General features: G+C 49.6%; 1 protein-coding gene across 1 annotated transcript in view; it reads right to left on the reverse strand.

Annotated features, from left to right (window-relative positions):
• Window positions 1-24,535, reverse strand: part of BCAS3 (BCAS3 microtubule associated cell migration factor) — a 476,692-nt gene that overhangs the window by 196,644 nt on the left and 255,513 nt on the right. The window contains exon 23 of the mRNA XM_080983313.1: window positions 22,916-23,013. Coding sequence (XP_080839439.1) covers window positions 22,916-23,013 — 98 coding nt within the window. The remainder of the gene's footprint in view (window positions 1-22,915; window positions 23,014-24,535) is intronic.

Genomic DNA, 24,535 nt, shown 5'->3' on the forward strand with positions numbered 1-24,535 from the left:
TCAGGCAGCAAAATGTCTTGCACCTGCCCTGGCGACATGGATGGGAAATCAACACATTTGCCCAACCCTACCTGCTCTTACATCTTCGGCTGGCTCTGTATCCAGCTCGCAGCACTGCGATGACAGATATTCAAGTTTCAGTAGCATTTCCCAGGCCAAAACTTTGCAATAAAAAAATCTTTAAACTGGGAAGAGCATCGCTTCCGATTTAGCTCACCTTATTGTGCATCAAACTTTAAAAACAGTGCTTTCAAGTGCCTCTTTTCTGGGCCTGCAAAGAGGCCGCTGTTCGCTACAACACGGGTTTAAAAATAACGGAAATCAAAAGGCGAAATGTAAATGATTTAAATGAGTGCATATGTTCTTTTGTAAAATGCATCATAGCAGCTGCAACGTGCTTCCCCCGCCCCTGCTTTTACCCGTGTTTTAGATTCAAATCAAAGGGGAAACGGCTCACTTAGAATATGGTGAATTTTTTATCTGTGTTTTTAAGGGGAAAATGTACTTATCTGTGTTTTACAATATGCTATATTTGAAAACAAAAAGGAAATGGATAAAAAATACAACAGTGGCACGAAAGGACCTTTTCCTTTTTTCCTCCTTCTCCCATTCAAGTTATCCAAGACTAAGTTTCACTTGAATTTTAAGAAGAATACCTACCTAGGGTTCTGTTTCAACCACCCATTACATTTGAGGGTCACAACTAACCCGCCCCAGGGTACAAAAATTAAGCAACCTTTTGCCCCACCCCAGCTTATATTCCATGGGTCCTCTTCACAGTAAGGGGGTCACAGCTCTATAGCATTTCAGCCCCTCTTGTGAGCTCCGTCTAGCACTTTTGTGAGGTGGAAGGACAGCACTGGACTTGATCCAGCAGAGCTGAATTGTAGAAGGTTAAAGGGGTGCCTACTTGATGTGTGTTCAAGCTCTAATTATCACTAGCTGTGATTTTTGCGCCTTATTGTCATATAACTCCCACCTGACCTTTTTCTCCTTCGTATACCTGCCAACTAAGATTTCACGTTGAGCAAAAGATGATGTGGTCTTAAATGCACAAAAGATTATGCCCTGATAAATCTGGAAAGTGCTTAAGCTGCCACAACGTACCCCTCCCTACAACAGAGTAACACAGCTACCCCTCTCCACTGGTGAAATGTAAGAGAACAGTGCTTTTGAGCATACGCCGAGCACCTTTCCTTTCCCACGGAATAACTGCAGCCCATCTCCATCCTCATGAGACTAGGCCCTCTGTTGAAACACTGAGCAAAAAAGAAAAAGAAAACATCAATAGGGTCTCCAGATGGCACTACAAAGATTTTTTATATCCACAATGCAAAAAGCAAAAACAAAACCTAAGGTAGAGATGGCAGGATGCAGGGGATCCCTTGGAAGCCATTGCAAGCTCTTTTTATCTTCAGCACAATTAATATTTCTTCAGAAGTCCTTCTGAGGATCCCCAGCTTCTGTGCTTATCCACAAAGGAAGATCGGGGCATCAGATCTAATTAGAATCAAAACTGCCCACCTCTCTTAACCTCAAACCTTATCTACGCCAAGCAGTTAACAATGGCTACGATCAAACAAAAAGTGAGCAGGCAGGTGTCAAAAGCTAGACGAACTTTCGCTTCTTCTCTGGACAAGAAAATATCTGCATTCTGTATTATTACTCACAATCAAACAAGCACCATTTGTTATCTCAGAGTTTTGTTGCTATCGCCACTATCATCACCGCACCCCGAAAAGCTGGCAGGAGTAGCTTTGTGAACTGACAGAGAACCTGGAGATAAATTCACAGTACTGCATCTTCCAGGATTTTGTACTAAATGTTTGTTAGTCTTGTTTAAATGCTTCCAACAGCAAGGTGGCCAGAGCAGCAGGGCTGTGGGTTTCATATCAGTCTGTGGCATGGGATTGGCCTTCCTTGCGTCACATGACTTGCCAAACCAGGGCACCCCAGACTAACAACTGTAGTTCCTTGCTCCAGGCAGTGCCCCCTTGTGGTGCAGGCAGCAGGGAATCAGCAACCTGATCTGCAAGGTTCACAGTTCAATTCCCCACGGCGCCTGGCACCTGGAAGTGATTTGATGTAACAAATTCAGTCCTCACAAGCGCTAAAAGGACTACCCCCTTTGGCAAATATGGATCTCCTTAAGATGGGACTGGTTTCCCAGAGCCATTGCAATGTAAAAAAGTGCACAAGAATGCACTGAGGTTCGGATTTGGTAGGCTTCCAGTTCAACTGGATCATTGCCTGGGGAGATGATCTGATCTCTCCTGTAAAGATCCATAGCAGATTGGGCTTATCCCAGTGCATTTCTAATAAAATGTGTAGCATCGCTAATATAGAAGGCTCGCGGCAGAATTATCGTGCAAGCCTCTGCCTTCTTTCCTATCCGTCAAGCTAAACCACGGATACCCACAAAGGCAACATGACACTGTGAAAGGAAAACACACATATACACCCAACCACAAAAGGACAAGGTTATTTGCGGTTCCAGTTTATGCACCGTGAAACAGACTTTCAAATATCTGTAAGAGCAAATCTTTGTAAGAAACGCAGAGCAAGTGAGATAATACCTTCTGGGGGCTAGACGAGGGTTTTGTAGTTCATGCTTCTTCACGAAGCTTATGTGATGAGAGCAAAGGTTTCCACATGAAGGAAAGAAAGAAGACACATCTGCAGGCAGGCAGTAATGCTGCTTTATATGGAGACACATCATCCGTTGATTTAGCCCTTTAATGTCTACTCTGACTGGCAGGAATTTCTAAGGGACAGTCCTCTTATTGAAAGAGTTTTCTATTTAAAGTGATATGTACTGTCCAAGTCAGGGGTCAGCAAACTTTTTCAGCAGGGGGCCGGTCCACTGTCCCTCAGACCTTGTGGGGGGCCGGACTATATTTTTTTGGGGGGGAATGAACCAATTCCTATGCCCCACAAATAACCCAGAGATGCATTTTAAATAAAAGGACACATTCTACGCATGTAAAAGTACGCTGATTCTCGGATTGTCCATGGGCTGGATTTAGAAGGTGACTGGGCCGGATCCGGCCCTTGGGCCTTAGTTTGCCTACCCATGGTCCAAGTCCTTGTGTAAGAATCACTGAATAGATGCACACAGCTCACCTGGTCACAGCCTTGTTCCACACTAAGGTGAGATGTATTGCCTTTCTATTTAAATTATAGCCTTTATTTCTAATTTGGTTGGTGAAACTGGCCACCACTGGGGGCACAGACACCCCCCCCAAAAAAAATCCATGCTGTTGCTTGGTGCCTCTGGGCTATCAGCTCCTGGGAGGCATGTTCTGCGGCCACTACTTCCACAGGTAACTGTCAAGGGAGGTGGCCTGAGGGTGATGGGAAAGCCAAGGGGGTGATGGCATTGCTGCCGCCCAGGCACCTCTCTGGCTCATGCCATCCCAGAGCTCTCCCGACATTCAGTGTAACAACTCACAACCTGCTATACTTGACAGGAGGCTCATTGCTGTAGCCTAGTTAGGTTGTAAAAGCGGGCAGTGCTCAGTGCGGCTTATCAGTCCCAAGTCAGTGCTGTTGAGAATTTGCCCTGTTGAACTTGGAGAGAGTTGCTTTACCCAGTAAGTATTGATAGGGATTGGTTGCTAAGGAGTTACAGTGCATTTCTAGCCGTGCCTACTCAGAAGTAAATGAATTTAATGGGGCTGGGATGGCAGCATTGGTGCTATCGAACGGATTGCGCCCATGTAAACATTACAAGTTTGATTGCTTGCAAAGAAGGCAGCAACCATGTACCTGCTTATTGGGGCAGATTGGCTGTGAGGTGTTAAGAAAGAGTCTAAGCTCAGGGCAGTTTCCCAGCGACCACCTTTTGCTGCCTCTCCTCTTGTGCCTTCAGCACCTGGTTCAGCAAACCAGGCAGATGAGAGATGGTGGATCAAGGATACCCCCTAGGCTTCGTTCCTAGCCTGAATTCAGCCAGAGAACCCCATGCTGGGACACACCAGCCCCCAACAAACCTTCACATCCACATGGAGCATTTAATCAATGGAATTAAAGCATGCACAACTAAATCAAAACTAACTAATTTCATTTGAGCAGTAATTTCTAGACAAATTATGGGGCTATTGTGGTAAAGTGATTTGGGGGGGAGGGAGAGAGGGGAACGCAGTTCCTTGCCAAGGGCACAAGGGACCCTAGATATACCTCTGCTACCACCTCGTACATAGCTAACAGAGGTAATCTAGTTATCATTTTTTTAAAAAAGAAAGCGAAAGGAGGAAGTGAAACGAGAAAAAACACCAAAGTGAAAATGAAGGAGGCCTGAGCGTGCATCCGAAAGGCAGCGAATGCCTTGGGGTCACGCTTCATGTTACTGCTTTGGAGTGACCCCTTGATTAGAGGTTCTGTTTCCAAAGGATTTCCTTTGGTTAAGGAACAGGGGGAGGGAGAACGATAACCTTCCATTAAGAGTTAAGATCTTTTTCAAAACACAGCTCACTCAGGTTTTCATCTGACACCAACAGAGGCAGAGCTCGGCCTCCTTTGGAATTTTGGGAACCAGGGATCCAACAGCGCCATAAAAAGGATGTATTCACTTAGAGGCATGACATCCTGAATGCTGGACTAGAGGGTTGTTGCTGCTGTCTGCCGCTCTTCATCAGTTGGTCCCAGCTTACAGCAATTTAAAATCCAGATTTTAACTCGGTGAAAACAAGCCACAGCCATAGGAATAGAGTGGGTCCCAAAACCACACATCTCAGGTGTCAAAGGTCGGGGTCAAGAGTTGTGTCTTCAGCATTCGCTGAAAACTAGGCAGTGACAAAGCCAGACACACCTCTTTGGGGAGGGCATTCCACAACTTAGGGGCTGCCACAGATAATGCCCTCTCCCTGGCCACCTCCACCTCCATATTTCTGAACTACCAAGAGGGTCCCTCCCCTCTGGTGATCTTAGCACTCGGGGAGGGTTGATAGGGAAGGAGGCCATCTTTCAAGCATCAGGTATATGTGCAAGGGCCCCTTAGCCTCAGCCTAGGCTCACATGATTAATCTGCTTTCCCAGGAACTGAAACTTGCCTTTTCTGGACCAATGTTCTGGACCAATACACTGTGGGCTGACAGCCATTCTCTACTTTCACTGTCAGAGGCAGTATGTCTCTGAATGCAAGTGGGGGAAATGCTGTTGCACTCAGGTCCTACTTGCAGGCTTCCCAGAGGTATCTGGTTGGCCACTGACAACAGGATGTTGGACTCAACGGGCCTCTGGTCTGATCCAGAGTAATTTATGTTCTCATTTTCTTGTGTTCTTAGTGCAGGAACTTTGAACCTGTGGCTTGCCAAAGGCTGACCAAGCAAGCATGTCCAATTGCCAGGGATAATGGGAGCTGCAGTTTAACAACATCTGAAGGGCCAAAGGTTCCTCACACCTTTCTTAGCCTGCTCCTCCCTTGGCACCCAATATCCTGGGGCAAAACTCTGCCAAGATCAGACAATTAGTCTTATCTAAACTCTCTCCCCCTCACACTTTGGCTTCCCTTGAAATTTCTTGGGATGTTTTGTCCAAAGCGGAGCTTTAAAATTTGTCTCTCATCAACTTCCTGTCACTCCTCGATGAGAACAACGGCATTTTCTTGTGCAACACACCTTCTTATGATGCTTATGCGAATAATAATAATAATAATATACCCAATCTGGGGCTCCCTGTGCCATTAACTTCTGAGCCCCATTAACTGGTCCAAACATCAATCACAGAGACAGCGACGTCAGGGCTGGCGGCAAGTGGGGAGACACTGAGGACTGGCGCAACTAGGCCCTGTTTGCTGCACAACCCTAAATGTTTGCATGTGTTGCTCGCTTTCTTCCAATTTCAAGATGATTTAAAGCCTGCAGAATATTGATTTCCTCGCCTCTTGTAATTGGAGAGATAAAGCAAGCTAAGCAAAGACAGAAGTGGTGTTCCTGCTGAGCGCCCCACTTTCTCCTAACCTAAATAGGTGGAGACTTGCAAGAAAGGAAGTCGAGAATTCCAACGAAAAGAGAAAAGGAAGTGGGCACTGCTGCAGTTTGCAGGTTTGTTTCTGGTCAGGAATGGAAATCAGTCAAGCGAGTGGCTGGTATTGGTTAAAGCTGCTGCTGTTTTCGAAGTCCGCAAATGAAGCTTAACTAAGGTTTTAAAAATCAAAGATAACACCTTAAATTGGATTTGGGGAGACATGCTGGCAGACCAGTGGAGCTGATATCAGCAATGCTGACCACCTAAACCCCATCAGGAAACTGGCGACCATATTTTCAACCAGCTGACATTTCCAAAAGCCGTTCTCAGGCTGAAGTCTTACCTAGCAATGCTACTTTGAGCTGGAGATAACAGAGATGGAACCTGGGAACTCCTGCATGCGAGGAAGGCTCTTTGCTGCTCAGCGATGGGCCTACCTTGTCAATAAATGTTGCAAAGATGGCCCAGGAATGTCAACGCTGATGGGCAGCAGCCTTGAGAACCTTAACTCAGGGGTGGTAAGCCCCAGCCTTGAGGGTAGCATGCAGACCCCAGACCTCTCTGCCTGGGCCTGGGGACTCTCCCCACACCACACCCCTCCCCAGGCCACACAGTGTTTGTGCCTGGCTGGAATGTGTCCTTGAACTCTGGTCACGCCTTTTGCTTGCCTGGGTGGAGGAGAGTGAGGGATGCAGGAGTATGTGTAGGAAATGAGCCTACTGTACAAAGATAAACCTCATGTATCCGCCCACTTTGGCCTCTAACGCTGCCCATCACTAGTATGTGGCCCTCACAAGCTTGCCCAGAATGGAATGTGGCCCTCAGATTGCAAAAGGTTCCCCACCCCTGCTTTAACTAGACTGAAAACCAAGCCTGCTGCATTTTGAACCTCCTTAGCTCCCTCCAGACACTCAAACAAATTCAAGAATTTCCATTATTGTGAACAACTGAGGGGCGCGCGATGGGGAATGGGTCAAATCCCCTCCCTCCCCCGGTCACTGTTTCTTAGATTAGCTCCATGTCGCCTGAATGAAGCCACTGTCTGCAACAACCACCCTCCTTGATACCATCCAGGTAATTACTGGTTCAGGTGAAGGATTTCAGGGTATCTTAATTACACATCCCAGCAGCCAACCAGGACCCTGCGGGCAGCGGCTCTTACCAGCGCAGCCTACTTATTCGCGACGCCAGGCCTCCCCTGGCCCTCTCAACGCCAGTAATAGGAAACCGGTGGCCGTTCGGGCCTGTCAAGCAGTTGCCGGCGGCGATAAGGGCCGCACGGGAATTCCCCAACGCCGCCAGCTCCCATCGGCTGGCTGCATTCACACATCTCTGCTACCTGAGTAGAGCTGCGCTCTGCGGCTCCCGGGCAGCACTTCAAGTGACTCTACAACGTTTGGGGATAAATATTTGATGGTGCCTGAGAGGGAAAGGGAAGCTGAACGCGCTGATGCAGGCAAGAGGTGTTCGTGAAACTGAGAGACAGCGACAGAGTGAGAGAGATGGACCCAGAAAGCAGTGCAGCCTCCAGTCTGGCCCATAGGGCTGTGTCCATGGGCCACTGATAGGCCTGAATCACAGACCTTTGGGGAGCTGGGCCAAAACCGTGCAGCCAGTTCTGTCTCTTTGCAGTAGCATCATTTTGTTATGATGCCAGCTTTTGCTCCACAGCTCCCCCTGCGATTGGTGCCTGCCTTTTCCTGTCCCCTACATACATCTTCTACTTCCTGTCCACTGGAACCAGCCCTTCCCTTAATCCACACACCCTCCAAGTGTCCCCATTTTCGAGGGACAGTCCTGGATTTATAGAAGCTGTCCTGGTTTCTGATTTGATCCCAGAATATCCTGCTTTTCCTTTCGTCATCCCTATTGTCATCAGAGAAATGTTGGATGGTATGGAGTTATGCAACCCCTGAGCCAAGGAGATAAGTAACTATGCAACCTTTAGAAGACATCTGAAGGCAGCCCTGTATAGGGAAGTTATTTAATGTTTAATGTTTTATTATGTTTTTATATAGGTTGGAAGCTGCTCAGAGTACCTGGGGCAACCCAGTCGTATGGGTGGGATATTATTATTATTATTATTATTATTATTATTATTATTATTGATGATGTTGATGTAGGAAGTCCCTATTTTCATCAGAGAAATGCTGGTGGGTATGTATCTGTGTAACTCCCTCTGCCTGTCTGCCATCTTTGGCCTGGTCCACACATGCCAGAGAATTTAGGTGGGGAACAGGTGGGCTGAGACTTGAGGTGGCAAACTGGGACCAGACTGAAAATGCTAGAATTGTCTCCCCCACCACATGCTCTGCCACAAGAGAGAGAGACTCTGTTGCAAAAGGAAAAATAGCACAGCAAGGGACAGGCAGGAACCCAGACCCCTTCTGTTGTTCATAGTTATTCGAAAATGACATCTCCCACGTCTGTGTTTGAAGTGGTACAAACCACTCCACCACCTCATTCTGCTGAACATACAGATCAGACCTCAGTCTGCACATGGAAGCAGCGAACAAAGCTCATAGCCTTTGTTCCTCACTCTGCCCCTGCCTCTCCCTGCTACACTCTCCTGACTCTGCAAGCTTTCCCCTTGTTCTCTAGCCTGATCGGTCTTTGCTTCCTGTTCCTTTCTCACCTTACCCACCTGGGCTGCCTTTCTGGGAACTGATATTGGCCTGCTGCTTTCCCCAATGATTTTGCCTTGCCTACTGGCTACATATGCCTCAGCCTGACCTTACATGGAATTCCTCTAGTGCAGCCTTCTCCAAGTTGGCACTGTCCTGATGCTGTCGGACTCCAACTCCCATCAGCCCCACCCAGTGTGGCCAACGGTCAGGGATGATGAGGAGAGTCCATGATGTCTAGAGGGCTGTGCTAATGTATGACTCCTTGATTCTCTGTTCACTTTTCCATTCCAGATTTGATCCCAAAGGAGTTCAAATCTTGCAATGAGAACAAAGTGTGCAAATCGAGCTCATTATCATATCCACTTCCTTAATGTGAGTGGCCATGGCAGCTGTTTGGCTGTGCGCGTGCCCACAATCCCATGCACATAGCATAGGAATTTACAGTCATACCCCATGTTGTGTCTGCTTCAGGTTACGTGTCTTCGTGTTGCGTCCCGCAGCAACCCAGAAGTACTAGAACGGGTCACTTCCGGGTTTCGCCACTCACACATGTGCAGAAGCACTAAATCGCACCACACACATGTGCAGACGTGGTGCTTCGGCTTGCGTCAGTTCCATGTTATGGACGGGCCTCCGGAATGGATCCCGTCCGTAATACGAGGTTCCACTGTACTAGGCAGCTGCAGGCAAACTATTATTTCAGCCTTCAGCAACGTGGCGCCCTCCAGATGTTCTGGACTACAACTCCCATCAGCTCCAGCCAGTGCATCCATTTCTAAAAGCTGTATAACAATTCCCAGGGAGGTTCGTCTGATGACTAAGCCAAGCGAAAATGTTCCCCTTCAACTTCTCTTAAATGTGTTTGTGGGAGGGGGGTGTTATTGGTTTGTTTTTGTTCTAACTATTTATTTGTGCTTTTATTGTATTTGCATCTTGTGAACTGCCCTGAGATCTTCAGGTGAAGGGTGATATAGAAATTTAATAAATACAATAAATAAATTTTGGAAACATCATTTTTATCAGAGCAACTGATGAAGGCGGAAGAAGAAATGTTTTGCTATAATAATTTAACATTTCTATTTTGTTAGTCAACCTCACCAGCTGATGCAGAAATGTGGGGGACTGAACCAAAGAGTGGGGAAATGCAAGAAAATGAGATTGCCAGATTCTCCTACCCCTAACATCCTCAGTGGCTCAATCCTCAGCGGTTCCCTTAACGTGCGCAGGTCAGTAAGGGAGGAGGAATGTCAGTGAAAGACAGTTTGCCTTCTATTACTGACCTCCTCCTGCAAGAAGAGAGTCCTGGGCTGGTTGTAGGGCGGACCCATGCAGAACAGCTCAACAGGGTGGCTCAGCCGGCTAGCCAACCACCCTCTGTGAATGGAGTGTGCACCCTGGGACACTTCCCAAAGCCCTTTGCAGCACAGAGCTGTGAAACAAAGGCAGAATAATTCTTCAGCCATAGATCAGAGTGGAAAGGATTCCCTGGAGCCACTGCTTTAAGGCATTATAGAAACATTTAGAACAACAACAACAGCATAATTACTGTGAACTTAACAGAACACACATACTACTGCAGTAGTATGTGTCTCCTCTCTCGCACATACAAATCCTCTCTCTGTCTTTCTCTCTCTCTCTCCTATCAGGACTACTAAGAGCTAGGCACTGTGCTTTTTTTTTGGTAAAATCCTAAATTTGGAAACCTGGCATTTTGTCTTTGTCAATCTGGAGCAGCATCTGGAATTTCCGTGCCTCTCCTTCCTCCGGGGGATATACTTCCCCTGATGTACATTAATCTTCCATTTAAAGCTGCATCCCCCCTCAAAAGGCCACCACCCCTCCCTGATTTAATGCAGGCAACCTCCCCTCCAACAACAGCTCACATTTACCTCCTTAAGGATACAGAAATGCCCCGCATAATCTTTGCGCACATTTCCATTACCCGCGCACGGTTTGGGGTTGCTTTGCGATCACCACATTAAGTGGCAGAATTTAATTTATTATCCTGAAGCACCCAAATGCATCAGAACACTCTCCTTCCCCCAGTACCAATTTTCTTGCTTTGTGATCACCTCCAAGGGCTACTTCCTTCACCCACTCCTTGCCCCCCCCCAACGGTGGCGTATCCTTAACAAGATTTTACTAGTGTACATTTTTGATGCTATCGTTTCTGTCACTTATCCAGGGCCATAACAACATTTCGAGCCAAGCAGGGGACAGCCATGGCGCCGAGCTGCTGACTCTTGATTCTGCCGTCCACAAATTGAGCCCTGCCTCATGACCCTAGGAAATCCAAGGCTCCTCCTACGCATACACACAACTTCAGAGCTGCCACTGTGTTTCAGGAGGACAAAATCCTAAGCAGCTTTTTGTCCCCCCACTCATATCTTGGACCATCATTTTGGCCAACTATCTCTTCCGTGTGTGTGTGTGTGTGTGTGTGAGAGAGAGAGAGAGAGAGAGAGAGAGAATTAATCTATATGAATATGTTGGTGTTATTCAGAATAGAAGGATTTCTTCTCATGATGCACAAAGCATGGAATTTCTTCCTACGAGAGGCAGTGAAGGCCACCAACTTGAATGACTTCAAAAAAGGATTGGACGAATTCATGAAGGATAAGGTTATCAATAGCTAGCATCCATGATGGATATGTTCTTCCTCCACTCTTGGAGGCTGTATGTCTCTGAATATCAGTTGCTGGAAACAATATAGGCCAGTTGCCTGATCCAGCAAGGCTTTTCCTACCGTCTTACTAGCTTCTCAGCTGTGTTCTAGGGTACCCTGTGGCTCCTTGGGAGTTTCCTTGGGAGTGTTGGGTCTGCACAGACTCCCTGTGAGGCACACCCAGGTGGGTCCTCTTACACTTCCCAGAATCCTCTGCCACCCAGCTGCACAAACCCTGCTACTGCCCAGGACCTGGCAGACGTTGCTAGACTACAATTCCCATCACCCCTGACCTTTGGCCATGCTGGATGGGGCTGATGGGAGTTGGAGTCCCAACATCTGGAGGGCAATGGGTTTGCAACCCCTGCTCTCTAGACACCACGCAAAAACCTTTAGGAGTCTCTTGTTTTAGCCTCAGTCTCTAGAGGCAGTTAAACCATCCGCATGTTCTGAATCACCGATGTGGGCCAAACAGGTTGATGTCACTAGCTTAAACATTTTGCAAGAGCCATTCTCCCTCTCACCACCACCGCCACCTGCCCCAACTTCAGCTGCAATGCCAATATTATCATAATGCAAGACTGCAGTGCCTGGCAGCTCCCATCATTTCTGAAATTCTGCCCGTGAGGCTAGGCCTTTAAATAGCAAGATGCCGAATGCCGAGCCCTTTGAAGGCTGTCACCAGCCCGCCAGTTGAGTGCTTTTACTAGCGCAGTGTTTGTTTATACAGACTTGACAGACGGGACTGTTTGCACAGCTAGATTTCACAATGCAACAAGGCAGGTGACACGTGGCACACCCCTTCAAAGACATGTGTATGTGTGTGTGCGTAGCCCACCTTGTATTCTATCTCATGGTGGAATCCATGCATGAGAACGTAAGAAGGCCCACCCAGTCCAAAGCCCTGTTCTCACACTGGCCACCTGGATGCCTGTGGGAAGCCCACAAGCAGAACCCAAGAACAAGAACGTTTTCCTTTCCTGTGGTTTCCAGCAACTGGCATTCATAAATCTGAGCATCAAAGATGCAAGGCTGGGTTAACCTTGAAACTACTATGAGGTGCTGATGTGTGTGTTTGTATTTTGAACCAGGGTCTCCAGCATCTTACCCTGCTGTGCTATTGGCGCTTTGGTCCCTTAGCAAACCAGACTAGGCTCTGTGGCTGAAGGGCACAGGAAGCAGAGTCAGACCGTTGGTCCCTCTAGTAGAATCAGTGTCTACATGGTCTCAGGCAGGAGAATCCTGACCTGCAGAGCCTTGGAACTGAACCTGAGACCTTTTGTGTGCAAAACAAGAGATCAAAAACCAATCGAGGGATGACAGGTTTCTAGACAAACTTTCCAGCCAAGCCAGTTCTTCAGGCTGAGTGACTTCTCACATGGAGGAGCCAAGCAGACTTTGTGGCTGTGCCTTGCCTTGCCCTGCCTGATCCCACATATGACCTCCAGCCTATCTGTGGACACTTCTCCTTGTTTCAGACCCATTTGGCCATCTCCTACCTATGTTGGAGTTTGATCCTGTGGCAAAGCTAGGCACCAAGCTTGACAGCTACAATCAATATAGGTATTTGCCAGCCTAGAAGAGCCCTTCTGGAACAGGCCAAAAGGGGCCCAGCGAGTCCAGCATCCTGTTTTCAGATTGGCCAACCAGTTGCCTATGGGAAACCCACAAGCAGGACTTGAGAGGAACAACCTCTCTTCACCTCTGAGAGGAGGCATGGCTGGGAAGGGTACGTGGCCTGGAGGGTGCCCTGAGGGCCAGATAGAGAGACTTGGAGGGCCGCATTCACCCCCTGTGGCTGAGGTTCCCCCACCAATGCACTACTTCATTTCTTGCTCTGCTTCTGCTTGTTTCAAGTCACACCTGCCCAGCTGCTGGGGCAACAGAGTGCCATTCAACAAGGTTTGATGCACAGTAGTCCCACTGAATTTAATGAGCATGGATAAGTTAGGTCCATTAACTTCAACAGGTCAACTCTGAGTGAAACCTAGTCGGGTAGCGCTGCTGGTATTTGCCCTGGTTCCCCTCTTCTGTTTTTAAAGAAAGCGGCAGGCTCTAGAAGCCACAATGTTAATTTCTCCTAATACTCTCTATGTAGTGTCACTGTAAGGCAGCGCTTTCCAAACTTTTCATGTCAGTGACACAAGTTTTAGAATTGCATAATTTCATGACACAGTCATTCAGTTTTACTGGCAAACCAGAGGTCAATCTAACCCCTTTCCAGCCCCGGGAGCAGTGCAGGGAGCGTTTGTGCGACGCACCTACGCTGCAGCCAACACACTAATGTGTCTCAGCACACAGTTTGGAAAGCTCTGCTGTAAGGCATCATGGGAAATTTAAATGGCAGCTCCAGGATCCAGCTGTCCACTCCTGCCCACAATTGGGTAAGGGAGAGTCAAGTCCTTGACATAGCTGGGGTGGGGCTGATAAGTCCATTTCAGACATGGAACCAGCTCCTATGCCCAGAACAGTGACCCTGTGGGAAAGGGGTTCCTCTGCAGGCGGGTTGTCTTTCATCTTACATACTTTGAAAATAAAAATGTTTAAGGTTTGGGGCCAGGATGCAAGAGCGCTGCCAGATGTTTGTGAAGCATTGCCTTGGCTCATTTGTCCAATTCCCCTTCAGTGTTCCAGTGCAGGGGCTGCTCTGCATGTATATCCATATTCATAATTCAGCAGCTCCTTTTTCATTTTTTTAATTAAAAAAAAGCCTCTTAGCTATCCCCCTGGAATCAGTTATGCCACCATCACATCTCACACAAAGGAAAGAACTGTCCTCCATGCTGGGGGGGGGGGAGAGGGAAAAGCGAAGGCTATAAAACGTGCTGTAAGATCAATTAAAGATGAAAAACACACACTTGCAACTTTCTGATGGGAAGACCAAGCGATGGGCCTTGATAAGGGAAGGCGCCACTGGAGCCGTATCTCCGAGCAACAGGCAATCAAAGAGCCAGATAAGCATCTTTAGAAGAGCGCAAGAGACTCAGGACGCAACGGGCCATAAGTGAAGAATCACTTCCTGGTTTGGGATGGGTAGTAAAAATTTATGACCTATTAACCCTCCACAAACCTTTACAAATAGAATAAAGAAGTGTGTGTGGCGGGGACACAATGCATTTTCCAATAAATTGGTCATTGCGAAGAACACAGTGCCATTTTTGGAGGTCCGTTTGGCAATCTCAGCAGGAAGCTGGAATATTTACAGTAGAACACGACGTTACACAGTGGAGGAATGCCATTTGCAATCAAGAAGCTTCTATTCAAAGCTCTGCTTAACCAATTTGCTGCCTTTTAGTAAGCATCAAGGGTTGGGGGGGACACTATAGGAAGCTGCCTTATACTGAGTCAGGCCCTACTGACTGGCAGCGACTCTCCAGGGTTTCAAGCACGGGTCCTGGAGATGTGCGGATTGAAACTGGGTCATTCTGCAAGCAAAGCAGATGTTCTACCACTGAGCCACGGTGCTTTGGGTGAGTGAATTATCACCTGCAACAGAGAGGATGAGGAAGAACTCCTCTCCCATGGCATCTTGGCCACCCCCCCCAAAAAAAACCCCTAGACATGACATTGAACTGAGGAAGGGGGAATTGAGGCAGTGCTAAACAGAGGCATATCATGCAATTATTTCAGTTCCTTGTATTTCAAAAAACTGGGGAATGTGTGGCCTTCTGGACATGGCTGGACTCCAGCTTCCGCCATCCCTGAGCACTGGCCATGCTGGCTGGGGCTGGAGGACCGCAGGTTTTGAACCCACTGCTCCAAAGGACATTGTCCTAACTCAGAGGGAACTGCCTCTTCTAAATAGAGGTATTCTGCCATCTCTCCCACACAGAAGGGAATGTTACTTCTTGGAGCACTGGCCCTCCAGATGTCATTGGATTCCAACTCCCATCATCCATGACCACTGGCAATGCTGGCCAGGGGTCAGAGTCCAACCACATCCAGAAAGCCACTGGTGCCCCAGCCCTGCATCAGGAGATTATACCAAAGGGTTCTTGGCAGGGACATACCTAGGAGTCAGCCCAGTTGGCGCCTACCAAGGACGCAGACTGGGGGTGGGGAGCAAATACTGTGAAGAAAGATGGAGGGAGCTGGTGACTGCCAAGGGTGCAAGGGATGCTGTCAATACAGCTCCTGCCAAGGGCGTAAGAGAGCCTAGGTACACCTCTGGTTCTTGGTGAGTTTTCCCTTTCTTCTGTTGCATGCGCAGATCCAGCTTTGCAGCATGGGTCTTGGATGTCAAATTTCATCCTACCCTGGGTTGTTGTTTTTTAGGGGTGGGGAATTCAGACACCTTAAAATGAAGTATATTCCAACAAAAGGGAAGCTAGTTAGGCTTGAAAGTGGTGCAAGAGATCCTTGAGGGAATAGTGGCATTTCTGCACATAAATCATTTGAAAATTGCAACTGGCGGTGGCGGTAAAGGACTGAATGCCAGTTGCAAGAAGCCACAGTAGCAGAGATCGCTCTTGTGCTCGGGTTCTGCCTGTGGGCTTCCCATGGGGCCACCGGGCTGGTCACTGTGAGGACAAGATGCTGCGCTAGATGGGCCCCCTTTGGCCTGATCCAGCTGCAGAGCTCTTCTTATATTCTGACTGAAGAAGGTTGTCAAGAAGGGCAGTGAAGAGTGTGGCCTGGAGGGAGCCTCGAGGGCCAAATCCTGGGAGGCTGCATTCAGACTCTGGGCCTGATGTCCCTCCTCCCTGAACTACAACGACACCAATGTCCATTGTGTAACTCGCACCTTATCCCATGAGCTGCCGGCTTAGAGCAGCTGCCCAGACGGTTAGGCCATTCACGATTCAAAACACTAGACTAAAAAGTAATTATTAAAACATTTCAATAAATACACTTGGCAGCTTGTGTGATGCCTGGATTAAAACTTTGCTTCTACAGAAAGGAGAGAGAGAGAGGAGAGGTGGGGGGATTGGGAGCCCCCCCTCCACTCCCCTTTAAACAACTTTCACAAATCAATTTTCTCTATGTGTTTCAGTTTCCTTTGACAGTTTAAACCTCAATCCAATCAGCAGTCTCCAGGGATTTCCGAATCACTAAAGATTAAAATCCTCCTCAAGCCCCAAGTGTTTTTGCTAATGCTGTGTGTTTAATAACTCCACTTGTGAGAGATTTTGCTGGAGAAAATCCGGCGGTGCTGAACCCTTCGAAAGCTATACAGCTGAATTAAAATGTAAGGCTGTTATGTACTGAGTTGAATAGGATCCAAACTGTAGCAGTCTGATTGGTCCTAGAACAATAGGATCCAAAAGGCAGCAGTCTGATTGGTCCTAGAACAATAGGATTCAGAATGCAGCAGTCTGATTGGTCCTAGAACAATGCAGCAGTATGATTGGTTGGCAGGAACCACCCAATCCTGCTCCAGATAGAAGTGAATCCACAACCTGATTGGCTTACAGTAGAATTCCAGAATTAGCCAATCATGTGCAGCCCATTGTGTAAATAATGTATATAAAGCAGATACTGTGAGGGGACATTTATTCATTCCTCCTCACCACTATGAGCTGAATAAAGAGCATGAAATCACTTTGCGACTCTGAGTATATTTCACTGGCGACGAGGATGGGATCCCGCTGAGCTGACTGCCACACACAGCACCGCAGCACCGCCAACTGCCGCACCGCTGCCTCGCACCGTGTATCCAGGCTTCAGCTCCGGGGCACAAGGAACTCAGAATGGCAGCCAACAGCAGCTTCTCGCCATTCAACCCAGCATCTGGAGACTGGGAAGCGTACGCCTCCCGTTTCACCTTCCTCCTAGAAGCCAAAGGGGTCACCGACGAAGAAGACGCCAAGAAGAGGGCGATATTCTTCAGCGTCTGCGGAGAGGAGACGTTTGAAATCGCCCGGGCTCTCCTTGCGCCTGAAGACGTCGCTACTGTTCCATACAAAACAATAATGGAACAGCTGAAGGGGCACTTTTCGCCGCAGCCCTCAGTGGTGGCTCGTCGAAATGCCTTCTACGCAAAGCGGCAAGCCCCTGGGGAAACCATAACTGGGTTTGTGACCTCTCTCCGCCAAGCCGCCCGGTTCTGCAACTTCTCAGAGCTGGAGAACATGCTTCGTGACCGCCTCGTCGGTGGCCTGAAGGATGAGAAGCTGCAACGACGCCTCTACGCTAAGAAGGACCTAACGTTCCAGGTCGCTCTGGAGGAGGCCCTGGCAACAGAAGCTGCCGAGAGGTCGACCCAAGAGGCACGGCCGAGCCTGCCATCCCAACCGAGGGTCCACCATGAAGACCTCACCGACGACTCAGGATCCGACAGGGAGGAGGTGCACCGAGTACAGCAGCGCACTCAAGCAGCGCACAGACCACAGCTGCCTCGACGAGAAGGAGGGAACTGCGCAAGCTGCGGGGAGAGTCACGAGAGGAGGACCTGCCGTTTCCGCAACGCAGAGTGCAGGCAGTGCAGAAAATCGGGACACATCGCCCGGGTGTGTCGGGCTCGGCCCACCCGACACCAGGCATCAGATGACCAATCCAAGAGCCCCAGGTCCCGGGGCCCAACGCACCAAGGCAACTCGACGGAGCTCACGGACTTCCAGGTATACCAGTTGCCCCACCCCAACGTAGAGAAAATTTATGTAGAGGTACAGATAGAGGGGGCCCCATGCCGCATGGAGCTTGACACGGGTTCAACTCTATCCATAATCTCGGCAAGGACCTTAAGGAAACTGTGTCCCACTGGGGGTCCCAAACTCAGGCTGGCCCCATTCACCCTCCGGGACTTCCAGAAACGTAAGGTCCCCACAATGGGGGTGGGGACCTTCAGGGTGCAATACCGAGGGCGGACGCGGCAACTGGACTTGCTTGTGGTCAAGGGCCCCTACATTAGCTTACTGGGATTGGCATGGTTTGGACCACTGGGGCTAGCTGTCACCGGGGTGAACCACACTAGCTTACAAGTGGACGTGGACGCCATATGCAAGGAATTTCCAGGGGTTTTCGATGGGAAATTGGGACAGTATACGGGCCCCCCCATTGCGCTACAGCTTGACCCCGCAGTACGACCGGTCAGGCTCAAGGCCCGCCGGGTCCCGTTCGCCTTGAAACCCCGTATAGACGAGGAATTGGACCGACTCGTAGAGCAAGGAGTGCTGGAGCCGGTGCCTAATGCTCCCTGGGAAACCCCAATCGTCACACCCGTCAAGCCTAATGGTTCGGTCCGCATCTGCGCAGACTACAAATGTACCATAAACAAGGCTCTCACGGCCCACGCATACCCAGTGCCAGTGGTCAGCCATGTCCTTGCCACCCTGGCTGGGTCGAAAATTTTTGGCAAGCTGGACTTGGCCCAAGCATATCAACAGCTGCCAGTAGATGAGGCCACAGCAGAGGCACAGACGATTGTGACGCACAGAGGAGCGTTCAGGGTAAAGCGGCTGCAATTCGGTGTCAGCGTGGCACCAGGCATATTCCAGAATATAATGGACTCTCTCCTTAAAGGGATTCCTGGCGTCACCCCCTTCTTCGATGATGTGTTGATTGCCGGCCCCACACCAGAGGAGTTTGAGGACCGCCTCCGCACCGTTCTGCACCGTTTCCAGACGGCGGGTCTCAAGGTGAAGCGGGAAAAATGTCTACTAGGAGTGCCTCAGGTGGACTTTCTGGGATTTATGGTGGACGCAGAAGGGGTCCACCCGACTGGGGACAAGGTACGGGCCATTTGTGATGCCCCAGCGCCCAAGAGCAAGACTGAACTTCAGGCCTTCTTGGGACTATTGAACTTTTACCATTCCTTCCTTCCCCACAAGGCGGCGGTAGCGGAGCCCCTACACAGACTCCTGGACAAGCGGGCCCCTTGGGTGTGGGGCCAGCGCCAGGAGGCCGCATTCCAGGCAGTCAAGGACTTGCTTGTCTCAAACTCGGTCTTGGCACACTTCGACGAGAGGCTGCCGGTGGTGCTAGCATGCGACGCCTCACCCTATGGCATTGGAGCTGTCCTGGGGCACCAACTCCCGGATGGAAGAGAGGTACCGGTGGCGTACTTTTCCCAGACACTCAACACAACCGAGCGGAACTACTCGCAAATCGACAAGGAGGGTCTGGCAATCGTAAAGGGAGTAAAAAAATTCCATGATTTCTTGTACGGGCGGCCCTTCACCGTGGTGACTGACCACAAGCCGTTGCTTGGCTTGTTTGCCCCCGAAAAGCAGACCCCCCAAGTGCTGTCTCCTCGCGTCCTCAGGTGGTCAATTTTCCTTGCCAGCTACCAGTATGCACTGATTCACCGACCTGGGAAGGCGATGGGCCATGCGGACGCCCTCAGCAGGCTACCACTACCGGAAACAGGCCCTGACCCAGCACCTGCACAAGAGGTTATGAGCCTGGAGCTGCTTCCCGACCGCCCCATTCAGGCACAAGAAGTTGCACACCATTCCAAGAAAGATAGGGTCATCTCCCGGGTCCTGGACTGGGTGTGGAGGGGATGGCCCAGCAGCAGCCCCGGGCCAGAATTCGCCGGCTACACAACCCGCAAACATGAACTGTCGGCCCACAAGGGGTGCCTGTTATGGGGAAGCAGAGTCGTTGTTCCCCAGCCCCTCTGCAAAAGGGTCCTCACAGCCCTACACGAGACACATCCAGGGGTAGTAAGAATGAAGGCCCTTGCCAGGAGTTATGTGTGGTGGCCGGGGATCGATGGAGAGATAGAGGCCTGGGTCAAACACTGCCAGGCCTGCCAAGAATCCCGCCCAGATCCCCCAAGGGCCCCAGTCCAGTCCTGGGAGTCCGCCCGAGCACCATGGTCACGCCTGCATGTGGATTTCGCTGGCCCCTTTCAGGGGAAAACATTCTTCATAGTGGTGGACTCCTACACCAAATGGCTGGAAGTCGCACTGGTACCGTCCACTTCCACGTCCGCAGCCATCCGGGTACTACGCAGGCTGTTTGCAACCCACGGGCTCCCTGACACTCTCGTCTCAGACAACGGGACTGCATTTACGTCAGGAGAATTCCAAACCTTCACAGCGCAGAACGCCATCCGCCACATCCGTTCGGCGCCGTTCCACCCTGCCACCAATGGCCAAGCAGAACGCATGGTGCGGACCACCAAGGACACCCTTCGCCGCATGACGCAAGGGGACTGGGAGTACCGCCTTGCCACATTCCTTCTAGCACAGCACAGCACCCCCAGCTCAACGACTGGCCGGAGCCCCGCTGAACTACTAATGGGTCGGCGCCTTGCAATCAGATTGGACCGCCTTCACCCCGATAGAGCTCAGGATGAGGTAGTGGTGGGGGAAGGCAGGAACCCCCGGACCTTCGAGGCCCAGGACCCAGTGTACGCAAAGAATTTTGGGGCAGGCCCAGCATGGGTACCCGCCACAATCACCAGGGTCACTGGCCCCGTGTCGTACGAGGTGCTAACGGATGGGGGGCAATGCTGGCGCCGCCACTGCGACCAGATACGGCGACGATTCCCGGGAGAAAACCAGGAGGAGGACAGGTCAGAGGAGTCCCAAGGGAACAGCGGGGCAGTGAGGCCCATAGAGCAGGAGGGGCCAGCAGGAGAGGCAGAATCAGTAAATACAGAGAGGACCCGTGAGGCCGAAAGGACACCGGAACCAGAACCACGACTGAGCGAGCCGGTTGCACCAGACCAAACAGCCGCATCACAGCCAGCATCCTTGGAACACGAGCCAGAACCCGGAGCCCGGACCAGGGAACACCCCAGGCCACAACGCACACGTAGGCCGCCGGCATACCTTGAGGACTATGAATGCGACCTCCCGGGCAGGACTGGAACTTAGAGGGGAGGGGTGTTATGTACTGAGTTGAATAGGATCCAAACTGTAGCAGTCTGATTGGTCCTAGAACAATAGGATCCAAAAGGCAGCAGTCTGATTGGTCCTAGAACAATAGGATTCAGAATGCAGCAGTCTGATTGGTCCTAGAACAATGCAGCAGTATGATTGGTTGGCAGGAACCACCCAATCCTGCTCCAGATAGAAGTGAATCCACAACCTGATTGGCTTACAGTAGAATTCCAGAATTAGCCAATCATGTGCAGCCCATTGTGTAAATAATGTATATAAAGCAGATACTGTGAGGGGACATTTATTCATTCCTCCTCACCACTATGAGCTGAATAAAGAGCATGAAATCACTTTGCGACTCTGAGTATATTTCAAAGGCTGTGCTGTCCTTCTCTCTGGACGAATATGGTAAAGGCGCTGCCACGAATCACGGAAGCTGGTCCGGGGCTGACCTATCCCACAAGCTCTCTCATGCACTGAACCTGGGTGGGCAGAGTGGGACCAAATTCAGGCAGAGAGCATCTTGCTTATAACACTATGGAAGACATTAAGAGCAACCACAGCACTGAGCCACGGAAGAGTTGCTAGGATCAGGTTAAGAAATTAAAAAGGGGAGGGAACAGAACACAGCATTGACTATGGGAGGAGGTCAACAGCTCGGTTTTAAATACACATTATCTTTTCTCTGCTTCATACAACTACAGGCATTGTGCTCAAATTGTTAACAACTGGTTTCTGGCTAAGGGCCCCTCCAGACTGGTGGTTTATTTGGGGGTGCATTCTGCAGCATGCCATTAAGACATTAATAGTACAAGAGCGGTGGATTTATCCTGGAGCATATACACATCACTCTGCTTTATTTTTTCCACGATGCTGCCTCATGGTTATTGTCCTATTGCAACAACAGCAGGACACCCCAGAAACAACAACACCCCAAGCATTTTCAGTATAAAAAGTTGCAGGATTTCAGCAGGAAGTCATGCACTGATTGGAAACGAAACAGGATGTCTGCCTTGAAACGTTTGCAGGTGCAAACAACACTGAAGGTGAGACTGCATATAACCACCCTGAAACTGCCACAAGCACAAATCATCATGAATGCACAATAGGAAAGGATGGCTGGAGAGACCCTGTCTCAGAATGATAGGGGGAAACACACACACAAAAAGTAGAGGCAAAGATGTTGTCTATTCCATCCGTTCTCCCTATCTTGTAGAAGAAACTTTATAGCACGGGTGCCTAATGTGTAGCCCTCCAGATGCTGCTGAACTACAACACCCATCATGCCCAGCCAGCATGGCCAACATTCAGAGACAATGGGAGCGGCAGTCTAACATCATCTGATCAGCCACCTCTGCTTTAGAGATCCAATGAAATAAGACGTAAGGAGACGACATTGCTCTTTTCCAACCAAGCTCTGTATTTAAGTCAATCAGGTGTTGATCAGGACCTGGCTGACTGATCACAACTGCCCCCGCTTTCATTTTGCTTCCAAAAGATGACAACTACTCCTGACCCAGGAAGGGGGAAACAGACCAAGCTAATTCTGCCCTGAAAGTTGTGGTGGCGGCCACAGCTCCGTCAAGACATCCCAGGGAGTCCTGCCCACCAATCGGGCACTGCCCTCCAGTCACATGGTCACAAACATGGCTCCTAGCACCTGCCTCAGTCTCACCTTCATCCCTGCACTACCATACACCTTCATTCATCAGTGAAAGCAAAGCTTCTTGTCTTTCACAATATTATCACCCGGAGGGCGGGAAACAACTCTTCCAAGTTCACTCTACAGCCACGAAAGGTTGAGGAGCAGCAAGTCAGCGCACAACTGATTACAGGCACCCTTGAGAAGACCATGCATGTCCATTCACAGGAACGTTCCCTACCTGAGGTAGCATCAGCCGCTGTAGAAATTCCTCGGCGATCAGAAGTTGGACGCGACGACCCTGGCATGCTAACGGGTTCAGAGCGAACAGGCTGGATCCTGCAACGCAAAGTGCAACAGGTGGCTAGATGTAAATGCCGGTTCATTGAGGAAAAAAGGATAGCAATGCAGAAAGGGTAGCAAGTCAGAAAAGTGCATCAAGTCAGAAAGAGAGAAGTGCTGTCTGTCTGTGGTTGCACCCATTACCCGAAAGAGCTGGACTGTGTAGCCCCAGATGCACAGAGGACAGCTGTGGTGTCTCAGCAGAGCTTGGCTCATACACAGAGGCACTTTTCCCTCAGAAAGTCTGTTTGTACAACCTGGGAAGGCTCAAGATGCTTTCATGCTCAGGATGGAAACACCCTATGGAGAGCCATTCTGGTGCTGTGGTTAGAGGCAGGGGTGGGGAACCTGTGGCCCTCCAAGTGTTGTTGGAATATAGCCCTCGTAATCTCTGACCCTGAGCCATGCTGGCTGGAGCGGGAAGTGAATTGGAGTTCAACAACCTTGGGAGGGCACCAGATTCCTCAGCCCTTGAGGAACTAGGACGGGACGGGGGGGGGGGGTCACAAAGCTAACTGAATGAGCCTGAACATCATTCATTCATTCATTCCCTGTCTGTCTGTCTGTCTGTCTGTGTCTCTCATCTTCAGCTACCTCACAGGGTTGTTGTGAGGAGAAAGGGGAGGGCTTGAAAGGGGAGGGAAGGTGCGGTATGAATGTAACAAAGAAAGAAATATGGCACCATTCACAGACTAATTATCCTGCAGAACAATCCATTAGGAAGTCCTTCCGTATAAGCCTTTCCAAAATGGATTGAAACTGCCTGGCTCCTATTCTGGTGTAGTTCCCATTCTCTGGAAGAACATAAGAAGCATCTGCAGGATCAGGCCAGTGGCCATTCTAATCCAGCAGCCTGTTCTTAGTGGCCAACCAGATACCTTAACGGGAAGCCTGAACATAGGAACTGAGTGCAACGGCACTCTCCCTACTTATGATTCCCGGCCACTGGCATTCAGAGGCATACTGTCTGACAGTGGGGGCAGAACATAGTCATCATGGCTGGCAGCCATTGATAGCCTTGTCCTCAATGAATTAGTCTAATCCTCCTTTAAGATCATCCACGTTGGTAGCCATCACTGCCTCTTAATGGGAACTAGCTTCCTTGGGTGCCCCAGAGTCCTAGTATTATGGGGGGGGGGGGAACCTTTCTCTGTTTTGTGCAGGAGATGTTCCCATTGGATTGTGCTAGCGGCCCAGTTGAACTGTCTGCTTCCCGCTCCTGCCCAAGTTTGCCTTCAGCACACTCTCAACAGATCCGTCCTGCCTGCTTTTACGATTTTATATATCCATATCAATCCAAATGCATTAGAATGGGGTAGAGAAAACCAGAGAGTACAAGTGAGGCTAAATAAGCGATGTTCTTCTCCACTCAGGTTATGAGTCACTCTAAGAAAGAACAGAAGCCGTGAACCAGCATTCGCTTCTGCTTTGTTATCCCGGGATGTTATCGCTGCTGGCAAAGGAGCATATTTCTACCATATGATTTAGCTGTGCCCGGTAATAACAAAATAATGAAAAA

This window comes from Podarcis pityusensis (assembly GCF_964106645.2).
Source record: "Podarcis pityusensis genome assembly, chromosome: 15".
NCBI lineage: Eukaryota > Metazoa > Chordata > Lepidosauria > Squamata > Lacertidae > Podarcis > Podarcis pityusensis.